Raw genomic sequence first — 26,709 nt, forward strand, 5'->3', positions numbered from 1 at the left:
GACTCCTCATACCTTCAGCGTTGAGTTCAAAAAAAGGTGGGAGCCGGGACGTTTAATCCGATTTATTTAGGGAAATCGGCCACACATGACAATAATTTGAAGCTTCTAAGATTTTTCTGAACGTGTATCGAGTTACCGTGGTAAAAAGACGAGTTCAGATTCCTCTTTAGTGCACCTTCAAGATAAAGCAACGCGATGCGGTTGTCACAAACCGAGAGATCTCACTGTTGTTAGCTGAGACACGTTCGAGCTGTGTACTGTGTACCCGTGTATCTGTAGGTAACACGCTTTAAGTGCACGTAAGAATATAAAAAGTTAAAATATAAAACACTGATAAATGGATGTTATCATGCCTAACAGGCTTGGGATGTTACACTGCATACATATCCACATACACTGAAACTTTAGTTACATTTATGAAACCTTCGACTGAGATGATTCTGAAAGTTGTGTCTTAGACATCTCAAACTTTATTACTTGTTAACCGTGCATCACACCGGTATTAGTCATGCATCCCATACATACCACCATACAACCCACAGGTAATACAGTAGGTACAAAGCTTTCCCCTCTCAATGGTGCTCGGCTTGTTTAGGGTGAAATGCTTGGAAGACGAGTTTTTGTTCCCACTTTGGGTAAAAAAAAAATACCTTGTGCCATAGCACCCGATCCAGGACGAATTTTTCTTTAACTACGAAGTTTCTGTGGAAGCTGTTTGTATAGCTTCCCTCTGTATCCGCATTCGGGCTGCGCTTGGGCGGATGTCAGTGAGTAATTACTTCCTTATTACAAGCCTAATACACTACCATAAGTAACAAGTTCATAACTCCGCGGTTGCCAACTTTCAAAGATACCGTGCGCGCGGTACTTTGTCGGTATTGTGACAGCAACGTTACTAGCTCACGCAAAATTCGAGGCGGTCAAGAACTCAGCTTCGAATAACAGTTCATAGTCAGAATGCATGCCGAATCGGTTCAGCTCGCAGAAGGAGCCACTTACGCCTGCAGCTGGCATTATTGCAGAAGAATGAATGAATGAATGAATGAATGAATGAATGAATGAATGAATGAATGAATGAATGAATGAATGAATGAATGAAAAGTGATTATATTTCACAATATTGCGTAGCAAACTGAGTAGGCGAGAAAAGACCCGCTATCAGGTGGATTTACACGACGGACCAATGGCCCACGTACCACCGCGGACCAGGCGTCACGTGGTGTGTGTACCACTTCCGCTCCGTCGGGTCCGCACCTGGCCCGCGTACGGATAAAGGCTCCTCGCTAGCCTGATCCGCTTATCACCGCTGCTCCGACCTTCGCCTTTGCACGAGTAACTCGCCGAACTATCGTTCACCAACACCATGGGCCAGACGCGATCCAACCCGAAGGAGTAAGGAAGTGAGACTTCACATCACACCTGGTCCGCGGTGGTTCGCGGGCCATTTTTGCGTCGCGTGAATCCACTTTTCATCGGAGCTTAACTAAGCTCTACAGCGACTCGTTAGCACTTGCGAGCGTAATTAACAGGGCTAATCGGGAAACAGCGCAACATTTGAGACAAGAACCAGAAGCAAAACGAATTCCGTCAGCCCTGTCAAAGTAGCGCAGCACTGTAACCGTAATTAGGCATATAATCAGTTTGCCAACATTCGCAGATTTCTTTCTCTTTTTTTTTATGCGTGAACAGCGACGGCCATGAAATATAATGGAATGCCGAGCTGCAACGACGCGGACCTGAGCAAGCCCGTGGAGGCTGGCATTATCTCCATAATTTAGGGGTCATCCGCGCGTAAACTCAGGCGTGGTTGAGGCTTGCGCTCGCAGAGAACGCACGCAACCGCGAGATAATTAACCGGTTGAGCGTTAATGACTCATCAGAGAATGGTCTACTTGCATTCATTTTTTCGTTGGCGCACACGACCGCGTTTGCGCATTACACTTCCCCTGGGGATTACGCTATGGCGAGGAGCTGGGTGTAGTAATCGGATGGTTTTGTTTTGAGCCTACTCGTTGCTATAGACCGGTTCCCACGGGACTTCGCTAGAGTTTACAGTTTTCGTTTTTTTATGCTTTGAAAGTTTGGAGGACTTTTTTCACTGTTTATATCGGAACGCAGCTTTCGAGTTTTTTTTTTTTTTCGGCGAACATTATTCTTCATTGAGGAACTACCGGCTTCTTTCGGCGATATATGGAGACCCGTGTGCGCTCAAAGTCGCGTATAGTTAATACCGGCTTGTTTGTTAACAAGAGCAATTTATCTAGCAGGAATCAACGCACAAATGGTCGTGTTTAGAGCAGTAGTTGAAATATAAAATATGCCAAAAAATTAACAGCGTGGAAGTTAAGTACTTGGCCGTAAGACAAAAGTGTAATTAGAAGTTTAATTCCGAATACTGGGAGCCACGACGAACCAATTAAAAAAAAAACAAGCGACCGAAAGCAATGTACGGGGAAGCAACACACATATACACTTGTCTCGCGTATGCAAGTGGCGTTGCGCCTTATTGTCTAGTCGTCTTTGTGTTTGGAAAACTTCATCTCCTTAACTGCAAGTATATTAATTGCGACACGCTGCCAAATCCTTCACTCAAAGAACAAACTGTGAAAGGATCAAACGCTTCACAAAGTTTCGAATTACAAATGAAAAAAAATAACTGACAGCAGGAATCCAGAAGGAGCCAGAAGGCGTCCGACCGATCACGTAGTACGCATGTTGACGGTAGCAACAAAAGTGCCGTTGAACCGTTGCGGAAGCCAGAATAAGACGTGTTCTGCATGGTTTCTGGTTATTTTCTGGGATACAGCTTGCCAGCAATAAACAACACAGGCAAAACGAATCTACGCACAATACAAAGTCTTCAGGGTCAAGTGCTCCGGATCTGTCTAGGCTTGCCTCAGAGTGCTTCAACAGTGGCTACGATAGTAATCGCTAGAGACCACCTTGTCAAGACCCACATTGAAATTGAAGTACTCAGGACCCATATAAGGCATCTAGCGAGGAATCCTCGTCACCATTTAGCCTCTCTACCAGCGGACAGGCCACACACATCTTTCAGCCAAACGATAACTGCATATGAAGAATCATTGCCAGCTTGTTTCACTCCGGCTGCGAGACCTTCGATCCCTCCATGGTGCCTCGCTCAGCCAAAAATCAACCTCGCAATACCTGGTATCTCGAGAAAAGCTGATCTGTCATCACCAGCCCTTAGACAGCTCACGCTACTACACTTGTACGAGAACTACTGTGACTCAACGCATATTTACACTGATGGATCTGTTCTTCCAAGCATCTCCGCGGCGGCAATCGTCATTCCAGCGAAAGCTACAACAATCAAATTTAAGACGACCCACGCGACAACATCGACGGCAGCAGAGCTCGCAGCGCTCTTAACTGCCCTTCATCACATTGGTGATGAACCGCCACACAAATGGACAATATTCTGCGACTCGAAGCCGGCACTGCAGTCTCTAGTGTCACCTCTACGACGCGGACCGCACGAACAACTCATCTTCCATATTGCAGAAACGTTACACCATATAAGTGATGCCGGCCATGAAATAACGTTCCAGTGGCTTCCAAGTCACTGCGGGATTATCGGCAATAAGCGGGCGGATCACGCTGCCCGCTCGGCCCGTACTGAGGAGCGCCACGTCCCAATTCCTCTTTCTAGAACTGACGCGGCACGGAAGCTCCGCCTACTTGCTCGGCAGTGCACCGAGTCGCAATGGAATGAGCCACATTTAAGAAATACGCGACTGTACTCACTTGATCCAACATTAAGTCCTCGAGTGCCATCACAGCTTCGCCGTAGAGACGCCACGCTTTTATATCGACTTTGGTTGGGTGTTGCCTTTACTAAAGCCTATGCCTTCCGCATAGGGATGACCGACACCCCAACCTGTGACCACTGCGGCCATGAAGAATCAATTGGCCATATATTGTGCTCCTGCCCGCAGTACAGTCCACAGAGGGCATGCCTTAGCCACGAACTTGACCAACTGGACGACCAACCGCTATCCGAAAAAAGAATTCTACAACATCGAAAGGACCTACCGTCGCAGAAGAAGGACGTGCAAGCGCTTTTGCGCTTCTTACAATCTACCGGCCTGTGTGAAAGACTTTAACTGGAACGCCTTGTGTGTGTGTGTCTCCATGTGTGCACGTTCCTTTTTTTTGCGTTTTCCTCTCTGTCATCTTTCTAACCCCAATCCCCCATCCCCAGTGTAGGGTAGCAAACCGGAGACTCACATCTGGTTAACCTCCCTGCGTTTCCTTTTCATTCTCTCTCTCTCTCTCTCTGGTTCTTTTTAATTTTTTTGCGGTTTCAAACCAAAGTTCCGATCTCTCGGCGTCGCCTAAATAAAAACTTGAAGTGCACTATGAAACATTTTAGAGGCATATCTGTGTATTAGGATGCCTGTAACCAACATCCACACAAGAACCCCCCCCCCCCCCTCCCCAATACAGAAAATGGATGAACCCAAAAGAGGAGGGCTCCACATAAGTACCGTGGGTACTTCCGCAATACAGGAGTGGCGCTGAGCACCAAAATACGCTTATGAAAACGGTTCAGTTGAACCTGGGACCACCAGCTGTTCAGAACAGTGGACCTGCCAACTAAGCTAACCAGGCTGGCTAGCAGAAAGCAGGGCCGAGCTAATAAACTCGAAGCCAGAGCGATGTCAATACAATGTTTCCCCTAAAAGCATTCAACTGCCTCCTGACGTCTGACCAGTCTACCAGTGTTGGCAGCATTAGTTAACAACATTTCTTTTATTCTTTTCTCAGGTTTCGGTTCTCGGTAAACGTGACAGCCAGCTCTTTTCTGTCATCCTCAGTCTTTCTAGAAAGAGCCGCCGTAGTGGCTCAGCGGTTATGGCGCTCGGCTGCTGACCCGAGGACGCGGGTTCGATCCCGGCCGCGGTGGTCGAATTTCGATGGAGGCGAAATTTCAGAGACCCGTGTGCTGCGCGATGTCAGTGGACGCTAAAGAACCCCAGGTGGTCGAAATTTCCGGAGCCCTTCACTACGGCGTCCCTCATGGCCTGAGTTGCTTTGGGACGTTAAACCTCAATAAACCAACCAAACCATATCTTTCTAGAAATATAATAATAATAATTGGTTTTGGGGGGAAAGGAAATGGCGCAGTATCTGTCTCATATATCGTTGGACATGTTAACCGCGCCGTATGGGAAGGGATAAAGGAGGGAGTGAAAGAAGAAAGGAAGGAAGAGGTGCCGTAGTGGAGGGCTCCGGACTAGTTTCGACCACCTGGGGATCTTTAACGGGCACTGACATCGCACAGCACACGGGCGCCTTAGCGTTTTTCCTCCATAAAAACGCAGCCGCCGCGGTCGGGTTCGAACCCGGGAACTCCGGATCAGTAGTCGAGCGCCCTAACCACTGAGCCACCGCGGCGGGGTTCTAGAAAGCACGTGCGATGTTCCGGGTCCGATATACCACCGTGCGTCAAAGCGAAAGGCTGCCTCTAACGACGCCAATTTCCCACGCTTCAAGCGACGACTCGGCGTACACAGCCGAAGGAACCGTCGAAGCAGCACTTTCACGCGCCGTGCAACGTCAGCCGCACGGTCTTTGCCCCGCGTATCCGTACAACGATTCTGGCATGGCCACTGCATTGCGCCCAGACGTACAGCCAGCACCGTGACGACGGAGACAAAACTGCCGCTGTCTGGCCACACATAAAGAAAGCGCGCGACGTCCGGCACAGACAAGAAGCCATTTCGTCGTCCGAAATGCTGGCCACTTCCGGCTCCTGTCCCGCGGTGTACAAAACCTTCCTTCCTTCCCCGAGCGACCATTAGCGCAGCCTTTGAAAAGGCGCCGGCGATTGGACACGGCGGCAACAGCAGTGGCGACACGAGATGCGGTGGAGAAACGGAGGACAGCTCGGTTTCTCTGCGCACGACGAAAGGGACAAATGACGTCACAGAAGGAGACGACGCGCGGCGTTGTGTGAAGCTGGTTTGTAGGTGTCTTTCAAGTGTCAAGGCGCTGCTCATAGCTACGTGCGCATTCCTCGCACTTGAACGGGTTTGATGAAAGCGTTGCGCGGCGATTTCGTGCAAGCAAGGATGCTCGGAGAGCGGCAGAAGAAAGGGCGTTCACACTTGCGGCTGATGATGCTTATGACTATGAGTGTACCGGAACGCGAAGTGAAAGCAGTGATTGCATTTGTTAATGCATGAGCATTTAAGTATGCGGAAGTGGCGACCGCCGTACTGCATGGCGCAAAGAAGCTTAGCAGGCCATTTCGTATATAACAAACTTTCGTGTGTTAACATCGCCTATAACGAAGATTCCAGTGTTAACCTCGGATATAACAAACTTTTATGTGTAACTACTTTGGGTGTAATGAACGGAATGTATGCCACCTGGGATATTATGAACTTTAGTGTATCAACCTCGGAAATACTAAAGCATTGCGAGGATTGTCTAATAGTTTTTTCCCCTTCCGACCACTATGGCTGTGGAATTATGTACCGTCATAAGAGACACAGAATAAGAAAACTTTGGCCCCATGACGGAAACTGATCAGGGAACCTACGTTTCATAATCCGGCACTATGAATGGTCAGAGTCGGAAGGTAGAGCTACTACCAGGACACTCACGGTGTTCAGAGCAACAGGTCAACGCTGCTCAGAACTTAAATACTGGGAACAAACAATTGACAGGGCTCCGCTAAATCTAAAGTCTGCAGCTCACTGAAGACGTCACCGTCTGGTAACTTCTACAAACTGGCCGCGGAACATAGCCTGTCTTGATTTGAGGTTTCATAGCTGGAACGATTACAGAGCTTTAGAGGAAAATCCGTCGACGATGACGATGCGGCTGACCTAGAAGACATTGGGTATCCTGGTCTGAAACGCCCCTAACAAGTGCGACTCACAGTTAAGTTCACGCATCTTGTTTTTTCCTCAACACATCTTGCATACGGAAGCTTATCGTCTGTCCTCAATGCTCAGAACGGAAAGGTTGGAAGACACGATGAAATGGTGCTGCACCCCGAACAGGCGCCAGAGTTGTTACGGTGGTGGTGGGGGCGGTTTTCACCCATTACGCGAGTCGAGTAGATGGGCTCTCACCTTAAAAGCCTCGCTTCTCGTCACGGTCAGTGCCTCTGGAATTGACCGCGAAAACCGCGGTTGCAATAAGTGCAGGGCGTACACCACGAACAAAATTAGAGCGACACGCCACCGCCGAAGATTTCCGCTACCATCAGAGCTCGAACAGTCTTCGTAAAGCCTGTCGACACGAATTGGAAAAGGAAAATCCGCTGCGCAAAAATGTCCGGGGACGCGTCACCACTCGACACCCTTAACCCTCCAGGCGAACCTCCGCGCAGGGAAACCAACACACACGACCTCTGTAGGGGGTGTCAACGGCACAGTCGCGCCCAGGCCTAGTTTGTCTTTACGGCAGACCCTCGCCTCACTGCGCTCCAAGCAACGTACGCCAATGCAGGCGTCGTGATATCCATGAATATCAAGCGGGCACATCGCGTGTCGCGCACTTTTCCTGCATCTTTTACCTCTTCTCCAAGAGAGGGGGCGTGCATCTCTCCAGCGGCTCTTCGATGCGTGTAATCTATTTACAGGGCCACGACCAGAGGCGTGCCTTCGTCGCTTCCTGCCGCCTTCCGTACGTACTACATTACACGGGTGGGGGGTATATGATGGCCGTCTCTGCTAGGTTGGTTCCTTTAATTTTTTTTCTCTCCCTCTATTTCTGCGAATGAAAAACGAAAAAAAAAATAAAAGACAGAAGTGAGTAGATTGAGGAAAAGGACGCCGGGCTGAAAGAAGGTTCACCCGATCCTCTCCTCCTCTCCCTTCTTCTTGCGAGGAGAAGAGGTCGGGTGCTCGAGCTTTTTCCCGACGTTCCGGGCCAACGATGATGGCCGGGACACGGTTCGACGATTCAATCTTGGCCACACATTGCGCACGTGCGCGCAGCGCACTGCTTCGAGACCAGAATCGAGGCTTCGTTCGTGAAGAACAAAAAGAGATAAAAAGATAGAGAGAGAAAGAAATGGCAGACATATGCGACGCTGCATTATTGTGTCTCGATTCGGGCCGCGAGCCGTTAGGCCTAATATCTGTGTTTTAGAAGAGGTTAGTCTTTGGCGATGTCCCTAGTTCATCGCGTTGGAGGGAAACCTAGTAAGCGAAGCTAAGCAAGAGAGAGGGAGGGAGAAAATGAAGGAAAAAGAGAAGGAGGAAGAAAGAAAGACCGTTACACACGACGACGACAACGCAACCTTCAGTGACCCGCCGTTGACCTTCTAGTCCTAAAGAAGGAGGCGCAGGTCCTTTTTCCTGAGCACACCGCACGCGCTTTCAATGAGCGCTGCTGCTGCTGCTTCTACCCGTGTGCATCGTTTCGGCGCCGGTGTATGCGTCTTAGGCTTATATATGCGTGTATGTGTGTGTGTGTGTGTGTGTGTTGGGCGGGAGGGGGGGGGGGCGCTGCAAGTCTCTCTCGAGCGGAAAAGCAGGCACGCGTGCGTGCATTTCCTGGCGATGTTGTCGTCTCCGCTAATAACCTCCTCGACGACGACGATATAGCGCTGACGCTGCTGAACTCTCCGCGTGCTTGGGCTGGCGCGGCGTTTATAGTATCGCTAGTTCCGCGCTGGCGTCGTGTCTCTGGCTCTTAGGGAGAGGGCGCGCGCAGCAGCGGAGGAGCTATCGCGCGTATTTGCTCAGTGGCAGTGGCTGGGCCTGTACCGTTATACGCCGCTGCTTAGCTGTTATACCCGAGAACCGTGGAGGAGTATACAAGGGGGAACACAAAGACACATTGCGCGCCAGTTTTTGCCGGCGGCGATGCCTGGAAGAGGAAAGGAAGAACTTTGTGGTTGACCTTTTTTGTCTTGTACATATACTTTTTCCTTGCGGAGGCTGTTTTCTCTCTCTCTCTTTCATGTGGAGAGGATCAGTGTATGTGCCTCTCTCTCTCTCTTTCATGTGGAGAGGATCAGTGTATGTGCCAGCTTTCACGAGACCAACAGGCCCTTCTGGCCGCGAATGCGTTTAATGTGGACAGTATGTGCTAGAGTGGCTATATGGCCGTGAGCTAAGATATGTCTGCAGCCCCTGATGCTGGGTGGGGAGTCTTTGAGATAGGAACATGGAAACTATGTACTGCTTATTCCTCGGCGTTGTTTATTGTAGGTCGTTCTGGCCACCCCCTTTTCTCCCCCTCCCCCCCTCCCCTCCCGCCTCGTCCTCTTCCATTGTGTACACTCCAGGCACCGTGCCGCCATCTTTGTCACCGCGGCAGCGGCCAACACTTTAGCGTGCCGTCGTCTATGTATTCTTCCGGCGTCTTCTTATTCTTTGTACGCCGTCACCGTATCCTTTATCCACCGCTTGTGTATTCTTTGGTTGTCGTCTGCTTATACATTGATGCTGTCTGCGTACTCTTTAATCGCCCCTTGTTTATCGTTTGTTCTTTGTTTATACATTCATCGCCGTTTGCCTATATGTTGATGCTTCCTGTGTGCTCTTTTCCGTCTGCGTATTCTTAATTACTCGCCGTGTGCTTATTCCTTCGCATCTTCTGCGTATTCTTCCTTTGCCGTCTGCCGCCTGTTTATCAATGTGACGTCACCTACTTCACCCCTTCTTTGTCTGCCAGGAGAGTAGTTTGAGTGCAGGTGCACGGCGTTAACCGCGTGGGGGCGTCCTGGGCGGGCGGCGGCTAATGGGAAAATGAGGCCAAACTGCGCGAGGTCACAGTGTCGGCGTTGTCGGTTATGCATGTGTGTGTGTGTCGCGTCTGCGTTTGCTTCAGCCTGTTGGATAAAGTGGGAGCGCACTTAGGGAGACATTGCATAGAGCGGCTGCAAGAATGCGGACGTCGTCAGCGAAGCAGCGACGCCTGTCGGAGTCATTTTTCACCCCGGGGTCTTCTTGCGTTTTTAAAACGCGCGGACGGACTTGATGGGGCATCCCGCGAGCTAATAGCGCGGCTGTCAAGTGTTGCGCTTGCCCTTTCCATCTTGCCCGAACGAGTTAAGCGCGAAAGCAATTCTCTTGAGCTTAATTTGTTTAATGAAAATCAGAATTTGCAAGCATCTACCCGGTACGAAGTGACACTTTGTTTTTTTCTAAAGGGACACTGAAGATGAATTGCAGTTGACCCGATTTTATTGGTCGATCAGCGCGGTCTAATGGCAGAGAGACTAGTTTGATGAACTACGAAGCTCTTACAAGCTAGAAAAAGCAAAACAAAAATTAATGACTGGCTATGCGACCAGAAGCCGTTTTAAGAAGCCAACTGCCGTGGCCTACACCTTCAGATCGCAGAGTCCCGAATGCAGTAAATTTCGTCGTCAATGTCACAAGTTTGAATCGGGTTAACGAGGAAAATGTATTCCATTTTTAGCTGCAAATACCTTAACCATGCATGAATACTATTGTGCTGCCGGACGGACGTCAGCACAGCCGCAAGACGAAAACAATAGAACTTTGCTGCGAACAAATATTTGGGTAGAGTTGTCGTGTCTTTTAGAGATCAAAATCTGCAGGGAGTATTCACAGACGTCATAGCGGCCGCCATTTTGTTGTTCATGGAGCATGACGAAAGGCCAGCGCACGTGTCTAATAGGCTTATCGTTAACTGCCTCAGCAGGCACTGCTGAAGGTGCTGAACACCTATTACAAAATGGCGCCCGTGACGTCACGTCACGGGCGCCACGTGAATACCCTATAGGAGTATACGCCACATAATGACGTTTACCCTAAGAAGAAGAAATGGGCTTGGGGCAGGGCATGTAATACGAAGGCAAGACAGCCAATGGCTGTTAAGGGCGGTAGAAAGTTAGAAGGTCAGATGAGATTAAGCAGTTTGCGGGGTTAGGATGGCGGCAGCTGGCTCAGGATAGGCCTAATTGGAAAGATATGGGAAAGGCCTTCAGTGGACGTAGTCAGGCTGATGATGATGCTGATAATAAATACTTCACGTGAATGCCCTAGGGGTATTCACGTGACGTCACGGGTACCATCGCGCAGCTTCAGTAGTGCAAGCCGTAGCAGGTGTCGCAATGTGAAGGGACCACACTTTCAAAGAGAAATTAAATGCAGAACTGATTTACTAAAAATGTCATTTTTTTCCTAAAGCAATAAATGAATGGAATAAGTTGTCCCAGAAAGTCGTTTCAACAAAATCTAATGAATCGTTTGCCGCATTTCTGTAATTTTATGCTTGTGTTTGTATCAAATCATGCTGCATTGTATTTTCTGTTAATATTTTTTTTTCTTGCGATAATGTCAAATAATTGTTGTAACTCTACCCCCCCCCCCCCCCCCCATTGTAATGCCAAACAGGCGCTGTGGGTAATGTGATGAATAAATAAATAAATAAATAAATAAATATCAGATATTCCCGGTGGCCTTTCCCCGTTCTCCATGAACAACAAAATGGCGGCCGCTGTGACCTCTGTGAACACTTGCTAGCACTAAGCGCGGCATGTGCGCCTAAAGTAAAGCACTAAAGTAACCAACTCATCACGAAGTTACTGTCTTCTGTTTCTTTTATCGCCCTGTTGACGCTGCCGAGTGTCCTTGCCGGCACTCTTTGTCTCACCATGGCATACAGACACGAACGCGAGGCCGCGTCCGCAGCCAAACTCACGAAGTGGGTCTTTGTCTGCGGCTGTGCGTCGTCGTTTGTGATGTCGAAATAAATAAACCGCCGCCATTGACGACAGTGGGACGCTCTGCGTGGTGACATATTGTGACACATCGGGGCCAGCCATTCCCGTCACTTATTCCGCTGCCTCCGAAGGCCGTTCGGCACATTGTCTCTAAAGTTGTCGTGCTTTGTCACGTAGTGCAGTCTGCTCCCGCGTCAACGGGAACACTCACGTGACGCTCAAAATCTAAATTTATTTTGCTTCTCAGCTCGACAAGAACAGAGTTATCGTTCATGAGAACACTAATGTTAACGACAAACTGTATCGTCCGTACTAGTAACCACTTATTACAGGACGGTGTGGTGTTCATTTCTTGCATTAGAAGGGACGTTTCCGTGCGTCAATTGAAATGCAGGACTGCTGGTTGTCAGCGGAGGTATCGCTTTACCTCTTCACGGAATTTGATATCGAATACTGGAGGGTTTACTCTCTAATCGAAACTGTTCAGTGGACGCTCAGCTGATACGTTGGATAAATGAGCTAAAATGTTCACAACATTCATTGTCTGAACACCATTCTGATTGTTTTTACGGTGGTGCGGCCCACAGTAAACATCTAAGTGCTACTATTAATAGCGAGCAGTACTGTAATTCAGATTATGTTGGTGGATTTTCTTATTTTGTCGTCGAGCTTTTGTTTATACTGCTGCGCAATTTTGAGCGTGAACGCAATATTTTTGGCATTATCGTTCTACATTTTACGTCCGTATTTCAGGTCTCGTATGCTTACAATGTTTGTTTCCCTTTTCTCCTGACTTCTTCCCGGAGGAAAGTCGGACTCTGTCTCCCGACCACTGGCACATTCAAAGGCAGAAAATGTCTCGACTCTCGGGGCAATATCCACGTGCTCCCTGCACAGTTACAAATGTTTAAACGCGCATGCGCAGACCGGCCTTGTGAAAAAAGGCGGATTAAGAGCAGCACGACGCAGAAGTGACAGGTTTCGGTACGCTCGCCCTAAACCCCATTTCACTCTCAGCACGCAACGCTGCTGTTCAAGCTATGCAAGTAGTGCTGACGCATAAAAGCACGTCAGTCATATTCCTGCACGCCTCGGCAAACGATTGGACAAAACCATGGTGACGTATTAAACGAAATGCTACGCGCTGCAAATCAGAGTACAGTGCAACATCGGCAGTTCGAACTCGCATAATACGAACTTCCGGTTCATCCGAACTAACGCTGCACTCCCGCCAACATCAAGTGTATTAAAATTGCTCCCCTTGATTTTGAACTCCGCTTAATTCGAATGGACTTCTTGTGACCTTCGAGTTGAAATTGGTTTGGTTTGGTTTGGTTTATGGGGGTTTAACATCCCAAAGCGACTCAGGTTATGAGAGACGCCGTAGTGAGGGGCTCCGGAAATTTCGACCACCTGGGATTCTTTAACGTGCACTGACATCGCACAGTACACGGGCCTCTAGAATTTCGCCATCGAAATTCGACCGCCGCGGCCGGGATCGCACCCACGTCTTTTGGGCCAGCAGCCGAGCGCGTAACCACTCTGCCACCGCGGCGGCTCAAGTTGAAATTATCAAGAGTTCAGTCTGTGTGTAAAGAAAAGTAACTGGGATATCGTTTGATTCAAGTCCAGCTTTCTTGGACGCCATTTTTGTGAGACAACTGTGGAATATTGTAAGATACCCTTATGAGCATTCTGGTGGGTATACGGTCGAACCTTCCGATGCGTAGCAAAATCTTGCCTTAAAGTTCGTCCTCCGCGCGCACTGAACAGGTAAGACTGCAATAGAAGACCAATAAGGTGCGTTTTTGACAATAAATTTCAGGAAATTACAAGCGTACCGGGGAGGGGGAGGATCTGCGGATATATTGATTGTCTTTGTGGTATCTTAAGACAAGCAAAATAATGCGTTCATAAACAACTTCCCGTTGAGGAAAACGTTAGAGATCACTGCGGTTACCCGCAGTGGAGGAATGCGAAATCATTGACGCCTCCTCGACACTCGTCGCCTCTCTTTGCCCCTCCTTCTCTCCGTTGACGTTTGCTTCTAATTAATTAAATATTTTTTCTATGTCAATCAAACTTTTTGTTCGATTAATTATCACTCATCAAACACATTCCAATCCATTTCAAAGTTTATTTTCACTTGTTTGCCTAATTTTCCTCTGTTTTGCCATCCACGGCTGTTTTCCCGTCCAATCACTACATCGACGTCCGTGCTATTTCGACGTTTTTGACATTATTGGCTCTAATTAATTAGGTAATCATCCTATTGGCATCAAACCTTTTGCGCATCATCCTCACATCGTCCTCTATCGATCACAACCATTCGTTTGATGCTATCTCTTTTGAGAACGTCGCTCGCTGCAGACACGTTCTGGTGATACGACCCCGTCGACATAGCCTAGAAATATGACCTCGCATTAATAAGCTCGTTCAGATATTGTGAGTGGCGAAGGGTAATAATGTTGGCACTCACGGAGTCGTTCCCAGCGCTGCTCGGAGAAGCCGTCCGACTCCTCGTTTTCGGGGATGTAGTAGTTGACGTTGACGCAGTCCGTCTGCACCGGCGACATGAACGTCTCCACTGCGAGAAAAGATAACACACAAAGGCATGAACGTCACACGCCTCACTGTGGCCAGTTTGTTCAGTCTCGCCACATTCGATAGTCGCAGTATACCTCTGACAGTGATGACACACGTCTTCCCTTCCAATGAACACCGGCTTCTAAACTTTGGCCAATCAGTCAATATTGGTCTGTAATATAAAACAAGCGCCGAATGAACTATACTCGAGGACTAAACACAACGCGGCAAAGGCGCCGGAGACCGCGTGAGCACCTGAAAATATCAGGGGTAACTCTCGGGCGTTTCTAGTTTTAGTACTTATTTTTATGATGGTCTTCGCGCATTTCTTTTCAGTTTACCGCACTTTTTTGGGGTGTGAATGCTCGCACCTTAAGTAACACACTCCTATAGTCGCAACTCCTGTTCAGTGGTATGAAATGTGGACGTTAGTTCGGCTCGGGTGCAAAGGATGCACAGTCGGGGACAAAAGTTTATAGGACGGCTTGAAAGCGATTTAGGTCCATAAAGGCGTCATGTTTGTGAGCGATAACATCATTTCACTGCCACAAATTAAAGTAACATGAGTTTGACTTCCACCGCCGCAAGAGTCATCTCGATCCAGCGTCTAATAAAAGAGTTAACGGCTCAGCTTGCAGCGCGCGCGTGTCAGAGAAATTTTTGGCCCGGACTGCATACATGTTCCAAATAAGGTGTGATCCCCGCTGTGGTATCCGCTCTCACTTGCATGTTTGTTACATATATAGCGACGCAGTTGCACGTGCATGGTTGCACAATGGAGGCACGGGGGGGGGGGGGGGGGGGGGGGGGTTAGTTGCGGCGCGGGAGGCATGTTTAATAATGCGTGTCCAGTGCTGAGCAGTGGCACGGCGCTAAGCGCCCCCCGGCAGCAGAGAGCGGCCTTCGACGGCACAGTCGTAACAAAACACACCTATGGCTTCGCTCACGCTGCTTGCTCGGTGCGAAAAGCACAGTCCACCACACCCGTACCCGTCGGCACACTGCTACGCACCCTGCTGTTTGCTCAAGGGCGCCGTACTGCTGTTGTTGGGTGTGCACGCCAGGGCCACCCTGGGCTTGCGCCCCATGTGACCCGGAAGTTGTTGCCTCTTTGTGTATATACGTACAGGCGGCAATGTCGAGGCTATAGTGACTGCTGCACTACTGCGCATTTACGGGGGGTGTTCAACGTTTACCCTCCTGGGCAGCCTTCTGCATTTTTTTTTTGTATCAAGCGGCCTAATTGAAATACGTTGTAGTCGAATAAAAGTTTAGAATCTCCTTCTTTTCCCAGGAACGACTGCACCGTGGAACCATTAGAAAGCTCGGGGTGTTCGGCAGTTATTACAGATGTAGGTGCTAGCATTACCCTCGAAACTTTGCCGTGGTACGGCGTCACACTTGATTCACAACATAGCTCTATCGGCACGAGCGTATTCACACTGCCGAAGCCACAGAGGGTTCGCGTGTCCTTATGGTTCATCAGTATTTAAAAGGCCCGGTACAAGTCTCACAGCAGTACGACACCTAGACCGTACCGTGAAGCAAGTAATTAACGAAGCGCTGGAAGGGGCAGAGATTAAAAAAAAAACTGGCAAATTTACGCTCGCTGGATAAATCGCGAAAATCAGCGACATCTGTTGATGCGCCCGAAGGCGCGCAGTGTGTGCGTGCGGGTGACGTCACATGCTCGCGCACACACTAACAGCTATCGCTGATTTTCGTGATTTATAGTTAGCAAGTGTAAACGTTGTGATTTTTTCTTTAGTCTCACAATCTGCCCATGCGACAAGGCACTGCACAGTGCACGGTGCCACCACCTGGAGGCACCAGCAAGCACCAGCATCGGCGGCCCGAGGGAAACCTTCACGTCGATGAGACGACGACCTGACTAGTTGCTCTTGCCTATACCTTATCCGAATTATTATTACTACATTTCATATGTTCACCCTTTGACACTCATCAGCGGCACGAGTAGGCCTAGCGAGTCCATGGGATTCATATGTGCAATGTCGGCGAATGTGGAGAGCGAGTTCACAAGTTTCAGCGAACACAAACGGTCATCGAGCACAATTCTGACAACAGTGACCTGAAATCGACGACTGCTTACAAGTCTTAGAACGCACATGCATCGATCGGGAAGCGCCGCGTCTCAATGTTTATGCACCAACGATGCAGGCACCAATACAGCCTCATACGTATACCTCCTATAGGCGGCGCTTCCGTCTTCGTAACTTCAGAAACACATCACAAGAAGTGCTCAGATTTTGACCAGGATTTTCGCAACTGGAATGACGGAGGAACACTGGCAAAGGCGTATAGAAACTTCACATGCCGGGCCGGCGCGACTTCTGGCCTATAGCGAGGACCGACCATCACATATAGCGGCGGAGTTAACGATCTGCAGAGGCCGCCCCGGCAGACGTATGAGAAGCCGCGGAGTCACGCTGCGGAACGCGTCGGCGCGGAACATCGCCGTGATTCGCCAAGGGCGCTCACGGCCGCCATTATTGTCGAAATGACGGAAGCACGGAGCCACGGAAATCGTACACCGCGAGTCTGCGGGGTCCGTTCTTGAGGTGCTTCCGTCAACATTTCTTGGGATGTGTTATTTTTGTTTGCCTTTGTTTTTGACTTGGACGCATTCCTTTCTTTCTCCTGTAACTGCGAACTCCGCTTCGGTTGTGCCTTGGTCTCGAAGAAGACCATCGCCCTTTGTTTCACCGTGAACTTGGACGCGTTACATCCGTTCTGCTATAGCGGTCGACAATTTCAAGACCGCTATCCTTATTGTTTGAAGTTTATTTCTTAAAATACATGAGAAATGCAGGCATATACTGATTGATCATATACAAAGAGGTCCCAAAGCAGTATGCTGTAATGGGACCTCTTATAATAAAATTGATAAACTAATGACAATTTTTAGGAATTGCAACCGCGAACAGTTATGAGTTAAAGCATGTCAGGTAAACACTACAACAACATATTCGATAAAGGTACATATTGAAACACAATATGTGTTGTAACACAAAACATATTGAAACACAATACTGAAACATAATATCCTTCATTGCTGTTTTTTATAGTCGTGCATGACAGGAGAATAAGAATAAATGCTGTAAATGTGCAATAAATGAGAAATTTTTATTGTAATCAAATTGAGATTAAAGGAGTCACGTATACGATGCCTCTGCTCCAACCCCTCACGCTGTTTTCGGCATAATCTGGTCTCTCCCGGCAGCGAAGCAGGATAATTTTGTTGTCTAAAAAAAACTAAATAAAAGAGACGGCCTAGAGGTGGCTAGACTGGCAAATATAAGAGCCCGCTGTCTCAAGTGCCGGTTTGGCTATATAACCATGCTGTGACTTCAAAACAACTCCAACGAGCTAGTCTTCGGGAGAGCTGTTATTATATCAGAACGTCGCTGAGAAAAACAATATTAATGAGGACTTGAGACCAGCAATTATAAAGCGGCTCACCGTCGTTGATGAAGAAGAGTGGCTGTTGTCCTAGAAGGCAACGTGTCATTACAAAAGTGAAGAGGAAGAAAGTTAAAGCGAGGCGCACGGACATTATGACAGAGTTACATTCCCCCCCCCCCCTTCCCCCCCTCCTTAAGAAAAAAAAATCACCGTTTCAGCTTTGAAAACAGCGCTGGTACGGTGGATGAGATCAGATAAGTCAGTTATCTCAGTGTGGAAATAAGGGAAAAAAACGTCATAACCGCATGCGTTTCTGAAATCGCTCTTAGGCCTTGGTTTAGAACAATGGCCTGTGCGGTGTCTCGGATATTCACATCCAGCAAGTAGGGAGACACGGATACTTCAAGGCCCTTCTTTAGGAACGAATGACTATGGTCGCATGCAGACGGTTGTACCCGACTATCACGCAAAGCGGTGTGAAGCTTAGAGTGCCGCCTCCACGACTGGCTAGGCGTTCTTCTTGAACGAAAAATACGACAGAAATAAACTTGAAGGAAGAGGCTACAAAACTCGACAACCCCTTTATATAGCGCGCAGTCAGCGTGAAAAATAGAGGGCTAAATCTACCTTTTTCTTCATTGCCACACTTTATTCGTTTTTTTTTTTTTTCAGGAAAATGAGGGTACGCTTAGACGCTTCGCTTCTATGTAATTTGCGCCCCGCTCAAAGCGACTGTAGCACCACCCTGGTTTAGGCCAAGTTTCGAAGCGGACAATTTTAAACGCAGACGACGAAGGCGACGGCGTCGTTTCTTTTCTTATTATTTTTTTCCCCATGCAGCCAGCCGAAAAAAGCAGACGATCTCCCAAAATGGTTTCTGCATCCCACTCCACACACACTCACACGTTTCGTCTGTTTGTTTTTTTGCCGTTATTTTTTTCTACTTTTCTACAAACTTCGTTTTCGACCTTGGAGTATATATAACTCGCCATCCCAGTAGACTGCACGCCGACGTATACACGAGTTGGGCGGCGCTGCGTTCGCTTTTAGCGGCGAAATTCAGGGCCACGTGAAGAGGGTGTTCCAGGAGAAACACCTGGAGGGATGAAATTACGTCTGCGAGAGGTAAAGCAGGCGAGAGAACAGCGGCGCGAAAAAAATATAACAACGCAGACGACACAAGGAAGAAGACAACGCTGGGTAGTTAAGGGCGATGAAAGATGGGAGACACAGAGAGAGAGAAGAGAGGCGTTTTCTTCCTCCCTTTCCCTTTCACCCTCTCGACGCCAGCGCCTCTGGTGCGAAGCACTGTGTATAAGTGCTAAGCAGCACGGATGAAAGAAACTCCACGGTCCGACGCACAGCGAGAGCTGAGCTAAGCCTAGCTAGCTTGCACGACCCATAGAATGAAACCAGCGCCAAGGACAATGAAACGGGCACCGCCGCCGCCTTCGCCGCCTGCCTCTTCTCTCTATTATGTTTAGCTCTTCTTTTTTCCTTCTTTCGTTTTCTTCTCCACGGCTGGCTGGCCCGGCCAGGCCCGTTATTATGACGTGGCCTCACTTCAACGCCTGAATGAAGAAGCTCCTTGCCGCCTGCGAAAACGCGCCGCACGGAGCAACGAGAAAAACAGTAAGGCCTTTATGAACAGCCGAAGCAGAAAAAAGAGGCGGGAGATAGAAAGATGGAGAAAGAGGAAGAAGGGTCGAGTGTCTGCCAGCGCCATCTCCGCACTGGACTGCATGTAGCGGGTCAGGCATTTTGTGATGTTTTGAGTTTTTTCATCTGAGACTCGCAAACGCTTCTCTAATCGTCTGCGATGACCGCTTCTTTGTGCGTATAGCTTTCGTTGTCACAGGGGGCGTTATTATATACGTGTTGCGTACGGTTACACAGCTTCGTGGAAGCGATTATGTGCATGAACAAGAGGCGTGCCCCAGACTCGTGTAATCTTTTTTGCTGTCTATTTCTTTAGAAAGACGACTGCTCCTTATTTGCTCTTTCCCGGCTCCTCGTCAGAAGTGTCCCCTGTCTCGTCGTCAACGGGATTCGCCTCGTTACTACAAGAGCAGTGGAGAAAGTCGTTGCGTTTTGCTCCTTGGTTGCTTTCTCTTGATGGGAACCCGAAGCGACATGCGCTACAAAAACAAAGAAGACGTTGTGGTTCAGCGTCAGGGATGAGCACACAATGATGCAGAAGAGTGGCACAGAGCTTCGACGACAGGCGACGAGGTGGTGTCTGATGGGAAGGAGTGATAGAGACGATAGGAGCGATCGGAAGACCCGGATCATACTTGTCAGGAGAGATGCGGGAAGAGCAGTTCGCTCTCGTGGATTCGTCGAGTGACAGATGCCTGTCATTTCGTCGACAAAAAAAAAAAAAAAAGCCGGGACGACGGCCCAAAAACCTGTCTGTGGCGTCTTAAGACTCTGAATGTCTGGTACACAAGGCGAGACATTGAGCTTTCCCTCGAGATATTTAGCAGTGCACGGCGGTACTGCTGGACTTTTTTTGCAAGCCCGTTAGTTTGGGTTTGGGTTGGGGGGCAGGTAGTGTCCGCTGGAAATAACTAGAAGAATAAGAATGGGGTGGAGCGCATATCTCAGATCATTAATGGCAGTTTACCAATATCCATCAAGAGAAATGTACACAACACTTTTATCTTACCGGTACTCATCTATGGGGCAGAAACACGGAGGCTAACAAAAAGGGATTCAGCTTAAGTTAAGGACAACGCAGCGAGCTATGGAAAGAAATATGATAGGTGCAACGTTAAGAGACCGGAAGTGGGCGGAGTGGGTGAGGGAACAAACGCGGGTTAATGACATCCTTGTCGAAATCAAGAGGAGGAAATGGGCTTGGGCAGGGCATGTAATGAAAAGGCAAGATAACCGCTGGTGCTTAAGGGTAACGGAGTGGATTCCAAGAGAAAGTAAGCGCAGCAGGGGGCGGCAGAAAGTTAGGCGGGCGGATGAGATTAAGAAGTTTGCAGGCAAAGGGTGGACGAAGCTGTCAAAGGACAGGGTTAATAGGAGAGACATGGGAGAGGCCTTTGCCCTGCAGTGGGCGTAGTGAGGCTGATGATGATGATGATGAACACGTCGAACTAAGGTTTGGGCCGCAATACAAAATAATTCCTTAAATAACGTATCGTTTCGATATCATCGATAATTCTGGGAGCTTTAGATGCAACGAGAATACGGGAACTCCCATAAATTAAAACTGCCAGCTGAATTCTTTGCACCATGAATTGTTTTCCAGTGACCGTTCTCAACGCAACAGAAATGCGCTCGATTGAAACCAAAGAAAGGTAGTGGAATCCGAAAGAAATTAGTAGCGATTAAAGGAACTGAACGTTCCTCTAATTAGTTTTAAGCTGTCGACAGTGACGACGTCAGTCGTGTATCGCATTGTGTCCTGAGCGTCAAAATGTACGATGCAAAAGTGTATGGCCTCCTGAAATTGAATGCTTCAATGTAGTAGTGGTCTTTGTTATACTCATGTGGCCACTTGCCTTTTCACTGCTGCACGGTTGTGTAAAAGCCCTAACACCTAACATCTGCCCTATAAGGCAACCCTCACCTTCCAGGGTATCTTCCACCTGCCATAAAGTTGCAGGAAAGAGTACGTAGTCACTGCAGTTGCAACCACCTCATGCTCCTCTACTACTGCACTCGAGAAAAAACACCGAAGCGATTGTGAAATGTGGGATTTCTTATAGAAATACCGCAATCAAATAGGTCGGTGTATGACGATAACGCGCCGCCCTTTCTGAGGTCAGTACTTCACTACAGCTGTACTAGACAAAATCAGACTGAACTAAACGCTGCACACCTATCAACTTGCTACTTAACTATGCTACTGGTATACTACTAGTACCACTACTTCTACCACTACAACAAAATTGTAAAGAGCCAAAGTGATGCTATCTATGCTCCTACACAGGCCGCTGAAGTAGTCCGCAAAGCCAGTAATAAGCTTGCAGTGATCCGCCCAGCTAATTCATGATGGTGACAGATATGCGCAGAAGAATCCGACAAGGTCATAGTCGCTTTTAACGAGATTCCCGCTCTGCAGAAAACCCGACGTAGTCGGCGTTGTGAGCGAAAAATACCCAGAGAAGCATCAGGTGGGCCACCTGGGTCACGTGACCTCGTGGCGTCATCACAATGAGCAAACTGCGCATCGTGACAGGTAGCAGTTAAATTATTGATTGGTCGCGAGAGATTGCACGGGAAGAGCAACCCGGGGTCGCACATCCGCACAGGTGGCAGAACCTGCCGTCGCAGGGCAGTGGCGCATGCACCCCTGTGTCAGGAGTGGTATGAGGACTCCCAGTTATCCATGAATGTAATGTAAAGAGTCGAGAATGACCAATTCCGCATATATGGGCGATAACCCATCAACGCTATCGCTCTGGTCATACTATAAAGGCGGAGCTTAAGTGTCCACTCCTATTGTTCATGACATGCATGTATCTTTTCACTCGTTCTAAAAAGAAAGAATTTTGCAGTTTCATTTGTTCCCGCTTTTTGTTTAGGAAGGATGATGACCTTGCATGATAGGAATGATGGCGATGATGACTGAGATCAAAATGACTGATGAGCTACTGTCTAACTGGGCTCGTAACGTGCAGGCTTAATACTATCACGTCGTCGTATTTAGCCCGTCATCCACGATCATCCAGTTGTAATCAAGTGGCTTACAGATTACACCCGTAGATTTTGATAAAATTGAACGTAACGCAGATAACCTTTACGGCCCTCTCGTGCATTCTTTCCAAATCATGTGCGAGCTCACAGTCAGTTTGAGCTAGCCCGGTTACATCTCATTACGGTGTCACTCAGAACCCACTGTGTCACTTTGTAACGCTCACATCCCGATTAAAAAAAAAAAACCAGCTGAAATCCTTCCCATTCTTCTCCCCCCTCTCTCTCAGGAAAATGTCGCGGAGTCTGACGTGTCCCAACATCAACTAATGCTTTTTTTTTTGTTCCTTCCGTCGCGCTCAGATGGCGCCACGATACCTCTGGCATTGCGGATACCTCGAATCGAAACATTTCACGGCTATGAAAAGTAACAAGAAACTACAAAGGAGCCTGCGACGGAGTCGTGGGAATTTTTTCCTCCGCTCGAACGATTGGCGAAGCAAAATCATAACACGCTATACTTCCGGACACTTTTTTGTTTGCTTTTATATTTATTTGTATCCCTGTGTTCTCCAGTCGGCGAGACACGTAGACGTCCCGAATCAAACGCTCGAGCGCCATCTCTCGATGTACGTACGCGGAACTGTCGTTCCCTAGACGTGCACAGTTCTTCCTCCACCCAGACGGAGTACACACACTGTGTGCTTCGGACCTATGTTTTCCTACCACGCCTGCCATTTCGTGCGATATCGGCGATGTACGACGACCTAGCTTACAGTATACGCTTCATACCCTTTGCCGGTCGCCGCTTTGTGCAACTGAAGGAAGGAACTATAACAGCTGTGCACGTGGGACGGGACACTCCCCATCTATATGGAACACTGCACACACCTTTCGAGCGCCGACCATCGACGGTTCAGCGCCTACACACAGTGACGAGGAAGAAGTTTGGCCCGAAGGCCTTGGTTGACCCCCTTTTTTTTTCTCATCACAATCACTCACTGAATACGCGGGGCGGTGGGCGTGTGTACGCAAAAGGGAAATGAGTGGTGGGCCGAAATGAAGCCGCAGGTCGACTTTCTAAAATAGCCGTTTTTTTTTTTACCTGGCCAAAAATTGCGTTTAGTCCCTCGTTAACGAGCCGCTGCTAACGACCAGGATGGATTGTACGAGGATGTAAAATCAATCATTGTATTTTTGCCGTGAAGTCTTCCTTCCTGCGCTGTTCTTCGTAAAGAAAAACGGAACATTAATTACCTTCCGTTAATAACGGTAATAATAATAATAACGTTAATAACAATACGTTCTCTCGTGTTGTTAATAACCTACCCGGGGTGCACAAACAAAAAATCACTCATATCTGGATTTAGGGCGCGCATTTATGTTCTATCCTCAGTGGTTCTTTTTTTCCCTCCTGTTTCTTTTTTCTCCTTCTGCTTAAGAGAGTGATTAATTGTTCATTACTCCCCAGTGGTTCTATTGTGCTTCCCCTCTGGGTTGCACTCTATTACTCCGTGTTTTTTTTGTGTGTGTTTAAACTGCGAAGTCCTAGAAAGATGGAGTTTAATGAGTAATCACTCCGTTAAAGGAATTCTACTCCTCCTTGAGATATATTCCTATATACACTACACTAACTTTTTTCCCTTTTGTACGTCTCGCTTTAATAATAATAATTGGTTTTTCGGGAAAGGAAATAGCGCAGTATCTGTCTCATATATCGGCGGACACCTGAACCGCGTCGTAAGGGAAGGGATAAAGGCGGGAGTGAAAGAAGAAAGGAAGAAGAGGTGCAGTAGTGGAGGGCTCAGGAATAATTTCGACCACCTGGGGATCTTTAACGTGTACTGACATCGCACAGCACACGGGCGCCTTAGCGTTTTTCCTCCATAAAAACGCAGCCGCCGCGGTCGGGTTCGAGCCCGGGAACTCCGGATCAGTAGCCGAAGTTCCCGGATTCGAACCCGACCGCGGCGGCTGCGTTTTTGTCTCTCGCTTTTATTTCTCGTATATCGGTGTTTTATGTAGGCGACTTCTCGCTTTATTTTAAGTAATACAGGACAGCGCCAGCCCAGTCCTATACCGACGGAAAGCATCGGCCTTTTTCCGCAGTGTCGGGATATATGTCTGAAGAAACGTGAGCAATAGACAAATGCGGACCATCTAAAAGAGTACACTCTAAACAAGAATACGCCTATGTGAGAGTAAAAAAAGGAGTAAGTTGTCCTTCCTCTCATAAAAGACAGTGCGCTCGAGGACAGCTCACTCTCCTTTTTATTCCTTTCTGCTCAGAGTGTATACAGGCTGATATACTCTCTCGGGCTTGCGTGTGCCTAATGAGCTCCGTGTTTGCTTCTTCTGCGGGAATATGCATTCGAGGCGAAAAAAAAATAGAACTAACGACAAAGCTCGTCGCACCACGCACACATGGTTGGACTTCCATACACGAGGAGAGAGAAAGTACAGACCTGTGCGTAGTTCAAAGCGGCCGTTCCCCTAGACTTCGGTGCCGTGTATACGAATCTCATTAGCTGCGGCCTAAATAAACCGCAACCACTCGGCGATGAGCTACCGTGTTTGTGCCAGCGTGCCTCTTTCACGATGAAGAGGACATCAGTTATTATTAATGTAATTCGCGGTATGCTCCTCATTTAGCTACTACCTTGTTTGTACGAAGCCTTGGCTCTCCCACACGCCCCCTCCGGCAACGGACTTAAAAGAAATGAGCTCGTCAAGGGAGCTGAAGAGAGTACTACCTACCTTCTCTCGTTCAAGTGCATGACGTAGCTGCATACCGTATACCTCCTAATCCCATAAACGCGGACCTTTTCTTGTAAACGAGATCGTTCAAAGCAACTACAGTATCTTCTCAGCATGATGCCTACTATCGCATTCCTTTCCCTTAGACCCACAACAATGGAATGGGGGGATGGGGGGGGGGGGGTGGACAGAGGGAAAGGAGAGTTGCGTTCGCTCGAACAAGGGAGAGGCGCGTAAAGAGCGGGTAAAAGCGGTATAATGCCGCCCGTATACCTCCGAGCGCGATTCGTGACTGAAGTTTTTTTTTTTCTTTCGCTGAATAATATCGCATCCTCGTTGGCAGAAAGCGCGCCCCGATCCACCGCTGCGCGCGGTTATATATACAGGCCTTCTCATACATACAGTGCGGTATGCTCGCGATGCAGGTTTTCGCCGCCAGCTAGAGTATATGGGGAAGGGAAGTCCGCGTGCTGTGCGCTTTCTGCCGCATCAACTATAGCGCCCATATACGTGCATGCCCTGCCGTTGCCTTATTCTTGGTGCGGCGGGCGCGAACGGCTTTTTACGAGGACCACTTTTACGTGTGCCTGAGGCGCGCGGTGCAAGGTCTATTTTCCTTGACTTGAGTCACGAGGAAAGAAGACAAAAAAAATACAAAAAAGCGCGTTATGAAGGGAGTCCGGGAAGATAGGATTGGCTGCCCGGAGTTGCAGATCAAATGCGCAGGGCGCCTCTTGCAATGTTGTCCCCATAACGTTAAGAGCACTTTCGCCGGATGGCTATAGTATGCGACTTTATAGAGCTACTCCAAAGCATACCTAACCTCTTGACTGCTCGGCTCAGCAAGCGCTGGTGCGCTAGTTTCAGGACCCGGGGAAACTACGGCACAGCTGAGGAGAGTTACATTGAAACGGTGTTTAACGAAGGAACGGATATAAAGAAACGCAATTTCCAGTGCAAAGCATAGCGCGATGTTACTTGTACAAAACAACAAAATCACGGTCATAATGTAAGGATTTCAGCATCTTTTTGGATTCACTCCGGAGAGGCCTTAACGGTACAATAAATTTTTCACGAACCATTCCCAGCTAGGCTTACTTAAAGTTCGCCGGTCTGTAATGAAGTAACAGATATAGTGAAAAAAACGCAATTTCTCCTGAGCCCTAAATTAGTATTATTCGCGCAAATACAACGAAATTGCTGTTATGCAGCTTCGTGCTAACAAGGTACTAGCCATTGAGCGTAGTTTCTGCTTAACAGGGGGAGGGGGGAGGGGGGGGGGGGGCTTTGTCCTGCAATTGGACTAGGCTGACTGTGACAGCAGCACTTTCCACTCTCGTAAGTGGAAAGTACAAACTACTTTCTACATCTTCGAGCACTCCCTGCGACAAATCTGAACGCTTGGGAACGGCTGGAATGTGAATTCATTTGGATGCTGAAGTGTTCAAAACAAGGCAGGCTCGAACTATACTATATCCGAACACGGAGGAAATCACTGAATCATCTTAAGCCACTCACCAAGCGCAATGTTGTGTGCTTTTCTTTCTGAACATGGCCAACGTTTAAAATCCGCTACAGCTTGTTTGCAGCCGGTGCTATCAGGAGCA

At 48.3% G+C, this 26,709-nt stretch overlaps 1 protein-coding gene across 1 annotated transcript in view; it reads right to left on the reverse strand.

The window, feature by feature from the left end:
- The window catches only part of LOC144100866 (transmembrane protein 114), a 114,055-nt gene that overhangs the window by 22,515 nt on the left and 64,831 nt on the right, over nucleotides 1-26,709 (reverse strand). The window contains exon 3 of the mRNA XM_077633754.1: nucleotides 14,166-14,273. Coding sequence (XP_077489880.1) covers nucleotides 14,166-14,273 — 108 coding nt within the window. The remainder of the gene's footprint in view (nucleotides 1-14,165; nucleotides 14,274-26,709) is intronic.

This window comes from Amblyomma americanum, chromosome 8, assembly GCF_052857255.1.
Source record: "Amblyomma americanum isolate KBUSLIRL-KWMA chromosome 8, ASM5285725v1, whole genome shotgun sequence".
Lineage (NCBI taxonomy): Eukaryota > Metazoa > Arthropoda > Arachnida > Ixodida > Ixodidae > Amblyomma > Amblyomma americanum.